Source organism: Littorina saxatilis, linkage group LG2 (assembly GCF_037325665.1).
Source record: "Littorina saxatilis isolate snail1 linkage group LG2, US_GU_Lsax_2.0, whole genome shotgun sequence".
Taxonomy (NCBI): Eukaryota; Metazoa; Mollusca; class Gastropoda; order Littorinimorpha; family Littorinidae; genus Littorina; species Littorina saxatilis.
Genome location: NC_090246.1, coordinates 72,460,280 through 72,472,365, shown reverse-complemented (window position 1 = coordinate 72,472,365; position 12,086 = coordinate 72,460,280). Strand labels below are relative to the sequence as shown.

At 44.3% G+C, this 12,086-nt stretch overlaps 1 protein-coding gene across 6 annotated transcripts in view; it reads right to left on the bottom strand.

Annotated features, from left to right (window-relative positions):
- The window catches only part of LOC138959677 (neurotrypsin-like), a 55,334-nt gene that overhangs the window by 2,438 nt on the left and 40,810 nt on the right, over positions 1-12,086 (bottom strand). For 2 of the 6 annotated variants that reach the window (XM_070331254.1, XM_070331259.1), the window contains 5 exons: positions 11,813-11,983; positions 8,903-10,425; positions 7,870-7,992; positions 6,695-6,769; positions 316-529 (listed from right to left, as the gene is read on the bottom strand). In XM_070331254.1, coding sequence (XP_070187355.1) covers positions 10,298-10,425; positions 11,813-11,983 — 299 coding nt within the window. In that variant the 3' untranslated portion in view covers positions 316-529; positions 6,695-6,769; positions 7,870-7,992; positions 8,903-10,297. Of the gene's footprint in view, positions 1-315; positions 530-6,662; positions 6,770-7,869; positions 7,993-8,902; positions 10,426-11,812; positions 11,984-12,086 lie in introns of all 6 variants that reach the window. The other 4 variants (XM_070331255.1, XM_070331256.1, XM_070331257.1 and 1 more) reach the window with 4 other exon arrangements.

The following is a 12,086-nucleotide window of genomic DNA, read 5'->3' as shown; positions in this document are numbered from 1 at the left end:
ATTTGAAGATAAATCCAGTTTCAACAATATTAGGAACTTGATACTGAGTGTGGTCAAGAAAGACTCTTTATCTGGTTTTCCGTCTCATCCTTACACCATAAAGTAAGAAGCATATGGATCACATATATGTTAAACACAACGATTCATTATGTGTTCTTTGTCATAATTTCTTTGCCTTTGGTATAAGTGTTTTCTTTCTTTTTGCCATATGCTGGGTAAATGGCTTACAGCAACCGTAATACATGAACCATGAGTGACCACTTTTTTTTGCATGCAGATGCAGAGATCTATACACTCAATTACCGGTACACTTACAGACAGTCAGCATGATGTTCACTTGTATTCAGTAGGCTGCATTCCACAGTCACATCACAAAGCTGATGAGATTATCCCAGATATGTTGTTTTGCACCAGTCAGCCAATGTTCTCCAATATGTGGTTAGCATAGCTGTCATCTTGCAAGCTTCTAAACCAGTGAATGCTCTTCCTACCAGGCAAGGCAAGTAGAACAAACACACCAGGAAGATGTCTGCAACAAAGAGCCACCAAGTTAGATACTAATTGCATTGTGCATCACTCATCCCACCTGCACAACAACCAACTAACACCAGTACTTTACCCCACTAACAAGACATCCCACCAGTACAATACCCCACTGATGCGAGATACCACCACTACCACACCCAACTAACGAGACATCCCACTTACCCTATCAATGCAAGATCCCACCAGTACCACACCCCAATAACGAGACATCCCACCAGTACAATACCCCATCAATGCAAGATCCCACCAGTACCACACCCCAATAACGAGACATCCCACCAGTACAATACCCCACCAATGCAAGATCCCACCAGTACCACACCCAACTAACGAGACATCCCATAAGTACAACACGAGAACCAAGGAGTACCACACCACACTAACACGAGACATCCCACCAGTACTATACCCCACTTACGCGAAATCCCACCAGCACTATAACCCACTAACAATACATCCCACCACTACCACACCCCACAAATGAGACATCCCCAGTACAATACCCCACTAACAGGAGGTCCCACCAGTACCAGACCCTACTAACGAGGCACCTCACCAGTTCAAAACCCCACAAACATGACATACCACCAGTACATAACCCCACTAGCAAGACATACCACCAGTACCACACCCAACTAACAAGACATCCCGCCAGTATTTTACCTCACTAACGAGAGACATTCGAACAATACAATACCCCTCTAAAGTGAGATCCTTCCAGTACCAGACCCCACTAATGACACTTTTACTCGCATTTGGCGAGTAGATGAACATTTCTATTCGCCAGTTACATGCAGTACAATACTCGCAACTTTCTGGCCTTAAACCCCACTAACGAGACATCCAACCAGTACTATACCCCGCTAACGCAAGATTCAACCAGAACCACATCCCACTAACAAGACATCCCACCAGTAGTATACCCCACTAACGAGATATCCCCATGAGTACTACTCCCCACTAACGCAAGAACCCATAGATAGTACCACACCAAACTAACATGAGATCCTACCAGTACTTCACCCCACTAACAAGACATCCCACCTGTACTATACCCCACTCACGCAAAATCCCACAAGCACTATACCCAACTAACGAAACATACTACCACTACAACACCCAACAAGTGAGACATCCCCAGTACAATACCCACTAACGCAAGATCCAATCGGTACCAGGCCCCTCTAATAAGTCATCCCAACAGTACTAAACCTCATTAACGCGAGATCCCACCAGAACCACACCCCCAGACCTGTTTACCCTAAACCCGAGGCAAGAGTACTAACGAGACATCCCGTGAGTACCACACCCAAAAAGCATGAGATCCAACCGACACTATACTCCACCAATGCGGGATCCCACCAGTACCATACCCACCAACGAGACATCCCAGGAGTACCTCACCCCACTAACTCGAGAACCCACCAGTACTATACACTACTAACGAGACATCCCACCAGTACTATACCCCACAAACGAGACATCCTGTCTGTACCACACCCCACTAAAAGGCATTCCATGAGCACATCCCCCCAGTACTAACCCCACTTAGAAGTCATCCCAACTTTCTTTCTTTATTTTGTGTTTAACGTCGTTTTCAACCATTCAAGGTTATATCGCGACGGGGAAAGGGGGGAGATGGGATAGAGCCACTTGTTAATTGTTTCTTGTTCACAAAAGCACTAATCAAAAAATTGCTCCAGGGGCTTGCAACGTAGTACAATATATGACCTTACTGGGAGAATGCAAGTTTCCAGTACAAAGGACTTAACATTTCTTACATACTGCTTGACTAAAATCTTTATAAAAATTGACTATATTCTATACAAGGGTAAAAGGAGAAACAGAACCGTTAGTCGCCTTTTACGACATGCTGGGTAGCATCGGGTAAATTCTTTCTCGTCCCAATCAATATGGGACTCCCCCTAACCCGGGGGGAGTAAGTCATCCCAACTGTACCACCCCAAACTAATGAGACATCCCATCAGTAGTATACCCCACGAACGAGATATCCCATCAGTACCACACTCCACTAACGTGACATTCCACCAGTACCACACTCCACTAACGAGACATCCCACCAGTACCACACCCCACTAACAAGACATCACACCAGTACCACTCTCCACTAACGAGACATCACACCAGTACCACACTCCACTAATGAGACATCCCATTAGTAGTATACTCCACAAACGAGACATCCTACCTGTACCACACCCCACTAAGGAGGCATCCCATGAATACATCCCCCCCCCCCCACTAACATGAGATATCCCACCAGTACTATACCCCACTTACAAGTCATCCCAACTGTGCCACCCCCAACTAATGAGACATCCCAACAGTAGTATACCCCACGAACGAGACATCCCATCTGCAGTAAACCCCACAAATGAGACATCCTATCAGTAGTATACCCCACTAACAAGACATCCCATCAGTACCACAACCCACTAACGAGACATCCAATCAATAGTATACCCCACGAAACAGACATCCCATCAGTGGTATATCCCACTAACAAGATATCCCATCAGTACCACACTCCACTAACGAGACATTCCACCAGTACCACACTCCACTAACGAGACATCCCACCAGTACCACACCCCACTAACAAGACATCCCACCAGTACCACACTCCACTAACGAGACATCCCTCCAGTACCACACCCCACTAACAAGACATCCCACCAGTACCACACTCCACTAACGAGACATCACACCAGTTTCACACTCCACTAATGAGACATCCCATTAGTAGTATACTCCACTAACAAAACATTCCATCACTAGCATACCCCACTAACGAGACATCCCACCAGGACCACACTCAACTAAGAAGACATCCCGCCAGTACCTCACCCCACTAACGAGACATCCCGCCAGTACCTCACCCCACTAACGAGACATCCCGCCAGTACCACACCCCACTAAAAAGACATCCCACCAGTACCACATCCCACTAACGAGACATACCACCAGTGCCACACTCCACGAATGAGACATCCCACCAGTACCACACTCCAATAACGTGACATTACACCAGTACCACACTCCACTAATGAGACATCCCATTAGTAGTATAGACCGGCACGGTTGGCCTAGTGGTAAGGCGTCCGCCCCGTGATCGGGAGGTCGTGGGTTCGAAACCCGGCCGGGTCATACCTAAGACTTTAAAATTGGCAATCTAGAGGCTGCTCAGCATGGCGTCTGGCAGTATGGGGTTAGTGCTAGGACTGGTTGGTCCGGTGTCAGAATAATGTGACTGGTTGAGACATGAAGCCTGTGCTGCGACTTCTGTCTTGTGTGTGGCGCACGTTAAATGTCAAAGCAGCACCGCCCTGATATGGCCCTTCGTGGTCGGCTGGGCGTTAAGCAAACAAACAAACAAAATTAGTAGTATACCCCACCAATGAGACATCCCATCACCAGTACCATACCCCACTAATGAGACATCCCACACCTAACTAACGAGACATTCCACCACTACCAAACGCCACTAATGAGACATCCCACAAATACCACTTATGAATGAGACATCCCACCCCTACCACACGCCACTTATGAATGAGATATCCCCCCACTACCACACCACCCTAACAAGACATCCAAACACTACTATACCCCACAAACGAGACATCCTACCTGTACCACACCCAACTAAGGAGGCATCCCATGAGTACATCCCCCTACTAACATGAGATATCCCACCAGTACAATAGCCCATTTTCAAGTCATCCCAACTGTACCACCCCCAACTAATGAGACATCCCATCTGTAGTATACCCCTCAAACAAGACATCCCATCAGTAGTATACCCCACTAACAAGACATCCCATCAGTACCACACTCCACTAACGAGACATTCCACCAGTACCACACTCCACTAACGAGACATCACACCAGTACCACACCCCACTAACGAGACATCCCACCAGTATCACACCCCACTAAAAAGACATCCCACCAGTACCACATCCCTTTAACGAGACATACCACAAGTACCACACTCCACTAATGAGACATCCCACCAGTACCACACCCCACTAACGTGACATCACACCAGTTCCACACTCCACTAATGAGACATCCCATTAGTAGTATACCCCACTAACGAGACATCCCATCACCAGAAACATACCCCACTAACAAGACATCCCATCAGTACCACACTCCACTAACGAGACATTCCACCAGTACCACACTCCACTAACGAGACATCCCACCAGTACCACACTCCACTAACGAGACATCACACCAGTACCACACTCCACTAATGAGACATCCCATTAGGCCAAAAAAAATAATAGGTGTGGTTACGGTAACATAGCCAAAAAAAATAGGGTAGGTAGGTAGGCAATCACTTTTTTTTTTTTAACTTTTTTTTCTAATGTGTACAAATTAAACCTACTTGACAGGGAAATAAGTGTGCGACACGGGCGCTTTCGCTTTCATTGCGTTTTTTGCACTCGTTTTTTTGTTTTTTTTTTTTTTTTTTGACAAATGTAATAAAAAGTTATAGGATCGGCCCCTAAAAATAGGGTAGGTCGGGTTACCGTAACCACATCTATTTTTTTTTTAGGCCTTAGTAGTATACTCCACTAACAAAACATTCTATCACTAGCATACCCCTCTAACGTGACATCCCACCAGTACCGCACTCAACTAAGAAGACATCATACCACCAGTACCACACCCCACCAACGAGACATCCCACCAGTACCACACCCCACTAACGAGACATCCCACCAGTATCACACCCCACTAAAAAGACATCCCACCAGTACCACATCCCTTTAACGAGACATACCACCAGTACCACACTCCACTAATGAGACATCCCATCAGTACCACACCCCACTAACGTGACATCACACCAGTTCCACACTCCACTAATGAGACATCCCATTACTGCATTAGTAGTATACCCCACTAACGAGACATCCCATCACCAGAAACATACCCCACTAACGAGACATTCCACCAGTACAACACCCAACTAACGATTCATTCCACCACTACCACATGCCACTAGTGAGACATCCCACAAGTACCAAACCACACTAACAAGACATATATCCCATCACTACCACACCGCACTCACGAGACATCCCAACAGAACAACACCGCACTCATGAGACATCCCATCAGTACCTCACTGCACTCACGAGACATCCCATCAGTACAACACCTCACTCACAAGACATCCCATCAGTACCACACCGCACTCACAAGACATCCCATCAGTACCACACCGCACTCACAAGACATCCCATCAGTACCACACCGCGCTCACGAGACATCCCATCAGTACCACACCGCACTCAAAGACATCCCATCAGTACCACACCGCACTCACAAGACATCCCATCAGTACCACACCACACTCACAAGACATCCCATCAGTACCACATCGCACTCACAAGACATCCCATCAGTACCCCACCGCACTCACGAGACATCCCATCAGTACCACACCGCACTCACAAGACATCCCATCAGTACCACACCGCACTCACAAGACATCCCATCAGTACCACACCGCACTCACAAGACATCCCATCAGTACCACACCGCATTCACAAGACATCCCATCAGTACCACACCGCACTCACAAGACATCCCATCAGTACCACACCGCACTCAAGACATCCCATCAGTACCACACCGCACTCACAAGACATCCCATCAGTACCACACCGCACTCTCGAGACATCCCATCAGTACCACACCACACTCACAAGACATCCTATGAGTGGCACATGCACCCACGAGACATCCCATCAGTACCACACGGTACACCCCACTAACGAAACATCCCACCACTAAACCCACGAGACATCCCATCAGTACCACACCCCACTAACGAAACATCCCACCACTAACACATCTCCCCAGTACCATACCCCATTAATGAGACATCCAGTCAGTACCATTCTCCACTAACAAGACATTTATCTCTCAAGATTATGGTTTTGTTTATGTATTTCACAGTGTGAACAGCATTGTATGATTAAATGACAAAAATGTAAGTATAGATGATAGATCTGCTACCCACCCTCTATAAAACCTAAAGAAAAACTATCATTATCAAAAGTATTACTACATACTAAAGCCAGGCATGTGATAATTTGAACAGGACCTTGAGACTGAGAGCGAAGTGATATGGCAGGTACAACATCTCATCCATGGGATCTTGTCTTGCTTGAAGCACTGTCTGAAAAGGAAATAGAAATAAGAAGAAAAAAATGAAGAAGAAAAAAGAATGTACACAACCTGTCAGAATCAACTTTTGACTATTGCAATTCAGATGAAGATGTTTCTGTTTATTATATTCCATAGTCAGGAATGTCGTTAGGCGTCGGACATCGGACATTTTACAAAATCCCCAAATGTCCGATTCACATTGCCGCATGTCGGTCAGATGTCCTATCATTTTAGCCTGAGCGTGGTCATTGTCCGATATGTACTCCATTCCTTCGGACAGCGCGATATTCGTTAATTTTCATTTCAAGATACAAATCTTCAAGAAGACCGAACGCTCTCGTGTTCAGCTGACACCCGTAGCGCCAAAGCCAGCAATCTGGATGCTAGCAACGTAACGCACATATACAGATACAGACACTGAAGTTGCCAGTGCCGCGTGCGGATCTTTTCTTTTGTCGGGAATTCCCAAACCGTTTGCGGTATGCGCCGTTTGGGTATAACCGTCTGGGTGCAGCGCACTGATCTAAAAAATAATAGTGGATTACAGGAGTATGGGAGACAACTCCGACTAAATTTGTCGTCTGCTTTTGTTTTCGATACGAGATGAAGCACTGAATTATGCCGCTGAAAAAAAAACCTAAAGCCTGCAAAAGATCAGCATTAGATCAAACTGATCATTTTGTTTTCCAACTTTTATCCTGAAGTTGTTCATGTTGGTTTCTTTTTTGTGGTTTCTTTGAAACTAAACAAATACAACATTATACGCACACTGTGTTGATGTATTTACTATATTATGTGTGTATTCTACAGCGTGGGTGTGTGTGTGTGTGTGGGCGCATGATCGACATTGTAACACTTCCATGGAATGTGTTATAAGCTGTTTGGCGCAAAATCATAATTATAATGTCCTATTACACTTTCTGAAAGCGGTCAAATGTCCTAGTGATGCTGAAAAACTCAGGACATTTGTCCTACAGGTATGAATTTGTAGCAACATCCCTGCATAGTGCCTTCTTCTACCATAAAACAGGAAAAATAAATAGCCCTCTATATAATATATATTAATTATATATCATTAATTTATATATATAAATGTAATATTGTACATACTATGATTTACACTGCAAGGACTCAGTTTTCAGTTGATGGTCAAGACAACGTCAAATACAAATTAAGCACTGAACTGTCCTGGATCTGGATAACCGGCCTGGGTTGGTGGTTGGCGGGTGCGTCCTGTAAATAGAAAACATATCTTGCGTCCTGTAAATAGGAAACATATCTAAATGTGCATCTAATATTGTACAACATTAAAGGGCAAGTATGAGGCAAGCTCATTTTGAAAATTATTTCTTTCCCCATGCCTATACTGTCATGTTCAAGGGGCATAACTCATTGAGAATGAGATCATGGCGGGGTCCGTTTCACAAGGAGAATAAATTTGCAGCATTTTTGTGAATTTCACCTTTGAGAACTCATATACTTCAAACAAGTAGCAGCAACATCTCCCGCTGCAACTAGGCTTACCATTTTCAACTGCTGTCAACAGCTTGTGGGGCCGAGTCAGTGTTTTGACACAGTGAACATGCCCGCATGCTTCGCCTTTCCGCGAGATTCAACGTGTCTTATAACCAAAATCAGACAAAATTTGAACATTTTTCCCGAATCGCACACCTTTTGGCAACTGTTCGTGTTCTTGCTTCAACCCCAATGTTTGAGGTCAGTCCTGACCCTGCCAGCTTAGCAATCTGGCGGTGTTCCCGACGGCATAAATTAGTCCATCATCAAGCTAGGCCCGACAAAAGTCCGACAGTGAAACAGATGATCATATCATTGAATATAGCCTGGTTTTGTGTGCGTGTGTGTGTGTGCGTGTATTACATAATTTCGATAAATCCCTCTCTTTCTGTGCGAGAGATCATTTCAGTCTTATCAGTCTTGGTGTTCCACACGGACCCGGACGGAAAGTCTCAGGGACAGTGAGATTTTGAATGAGACTACACAAAACGTAAACATTTTATTTTTTATTTTTTATTGATATGAAATGCTACTTTCCCTTAAAAAACAACAACCAGATCTGTACCGTGTCTGAATTCAATATCAAGAGTACTTTTTAAATTTTTTATTGCAATCGTCAAATATTTACGAAAGAATCGGCACTGTCTCCGATCTGATCGGCTGTAGAGTATATCCTCGGTGAACCTCGGTGATCCTCGCCGAGACGATCGTAGCTTTGTCGTTCGTCGTTGTAAACCAAAGCTGCGATCGAGCGTAGGGTAATATGCCAGGGGACTCAAGTCATCCCCTGACGCTGCTGCGCAGCAGGAGATATTTACGAGTTGACTCCGATCGTAGCGGTGTGCATTGCCTGGTTTTATAACATTATTGGCACATGTAAACAATATAAATTAATTAATGAACGCTACGAATATGGCAGCCTTTAAATCATTCAAGCATAAATTAACTGATAAAGGTCCTTCCCGTGTAAACCATTCGGCTGACAATCTCAGATCTGGCCTGGCTGTCAGGCTAACAGGGAACAAGACCATCCGTCTACTTGAACACATATCAACAATCAACAGCAAGGATGCTTTCTGAGCTGATTGGGATTTTTTTTATGAATGAATTTCTCAAAGGACAACAGTGGCTTTTGTTAATTGATTCATAACAAAATTCTCACTCTGCACAAACGGCAGTCAGAGTGTTGATTTTCGATACGTGTCTAAGTGGACAGATGTTCTTAGGCCAAAAAAAAAAAGGTCTGTTTACGGTAACATAGGCCAAAAAAATAGGGTCGGTAGGTCGGGATTTTTTTTCCTTCCAAAAAACCATATTTTTACGTTATTTTGCAAAAAACCCAGATGTTTTTTTTTTTTTTTCCCCAAATGCCAAAAAAAAGTCTAGGGTCGCGCGAAAAAAATAGGGTCGGTCGGGTTACTGTAAACAGACTATTTTTTTTTGGGCCTTATCTGACGTAAAAGCTCTGCCCAGATCTGCGATTGTCACGGGAAGGACCGTGCCTTACACCACGTCATCATTGATGAAGTTAGTTAGTTGTTGTTGCTTTTTGGGTCCAGCGGACCATATATAGGCCAAATCAGGACCCCAATCATTGATGAAGTCCACTAACACACCCGGAGAGCCCCCAAAACGATCGATACATTCCGTTCCCAGGGACGTGGCAGAATGTAGGAATACATAACCTCGCCTGAAAATTGCATGGGTGGGACTGAAAAATGTCATGAATCCTGAAGAATTTTAAAAGGGGAGGGGGGGGGGGGGTCTGAGGGGGGCCCCAGACGCTAAAGGATTTGTATAATTAACAACCAAAAAAAGGTCACCACAGACATTACGAATCCGGATTTCCGGCATATATATACCGGAAGAATCCCACCCATGAAATTGTCATCCTAAGGTGGCAGAGTGACGCAGGAGAGATACATACTCTCCACGTGTGACGTCATTGAATTACCGAATGACGTCACTATTACAAGAAGGCCTCAACTGTACGGCAATACACGGCTAGCTATATCTCTCAGGTTCATGGAAATTTGTGAACAGTGTCCTCGATCCAGCTGCGGAACTCCTTGGTACGAGCGTAGATACCCGGTGCGTTCGGCCGGGCACAGCCAAACCCCCATGACGTCACTCCCATTATCGTGTACACATCTGTGGAGAAAAGGTTGACAGTGTTTTCAATGTGACCGCACCAACATGCAAATGTGCTCGCACACAAAAACAACAAGTCGCGTAAGGCGAAAATACAATATTTAGTCAAGTAGCTGTCGAACTCACAGAATGAAACTGAACGCAATGCAACGCAGCAAGACCGTATACTCGTGGTCCACCGCTCACGGCATTGGCAGTGAAATTGACAAGAAGAGCGGGGTAGTGGTTACGCTATGCTGCATAGCACGCTTTTCTGTACCTCTCTTCGTTTTAACTTTCTGAGCGTGTTTTTAATCCAAACATATCATATCTATATATTTTTGGAATCAGGAACCGACAAGGAATAAGATGAAACTGTTTTTAAATTGATTTCGAAAAAAAAATTTTGATAATAATTTTTATATATTTAATTTTCAGAGCTTGTTTTTAATCCGAATATAACATATTTATATGTTTTTGGAATCAGCAAATGGTGGAGAATACGGTAAACGTAAATTTGGATCGTTTTATAAATTTTTATTTTTTTTTACAATTTTCCGATTTTTAATGACCAAAGTCATTAATTAATTTTTAAGCCACCAAGCTGAAATGCAATACCGAACCCCGGGCTTCGTCGAAGAGTACTTGACCAAAATTTCAACCAATTTGGTTGAAAAATGAGGGCGTGACAGTGCCGCCTCAACTTTCACGAAAAGCCGGATATGACGTCATCAAAGACATTTATCAAAAAACTGAAAAAAACGTTCGGGGATTTCATACCCAGGAACTCTCATGTCAAATTTCATAAAGATCGGTCCAGTAGTTTAGTCTGAATCGCTCTACACACACACACACACAGACACACACACAGACACACACACGCACACACGCACATACACCACGACCCTCGTTTCGATTCCCCCTCGATGTTAAAATATTTAGTCAAAACTTGACTAAATATAAAAACCAAAAAACAACAACAACAACAACAGAGCTTTATGACGAAAATAAATTAACCGATAGACTGAAATCAAACATTTCATTACTTTAGATGATTGTATAGACTTCGGTCCGGATGAGTCTATTTTGACGGCAGACATTAAAAGAGAGAGAGACTGAGAGAGAGAGAGAGAGAGAGAGAGAGAGAGAGAGAGAGAGAGAGAGAGAGAGAGAGAGTATGTTTGTGTGCATGAGTGGGGGAGGGGGTGGAACACACAGACAAAGACAGAAACAGAGAGAGACAGACAACAAAAATAATAACAACAAAACAAACCCACAAACACACACACATACATACACACACACACACACACACACGTCGCAAGCCGACAACACGTTCTTCTCAACAAATACTTTACAAATCACAACCAACAAAAAACGCATGCAAAATACAATAACTTAGTTATACCGTCTACTTTGCAGACGAGGGGTCCCCCGCTGTCTCCCTGGCAGGTATCCATGCCTCCATTCAGGTAACCGGCACACAACATGCGGGAGGTGAGATCCCCCTTGTACAGGTAGTTACAGGTAGCGAAGGGAAGGAGGGGCACAACCGCTGCGCGCAGGTTGCTGGGGTAATCTGCAAACAACGTGTTTGGTTTGAAAAGTGCTGTTTTTCTTCTTTACGAACACGAACATAGAGACACAGACATAGACACACATATAATTATACACACACACAT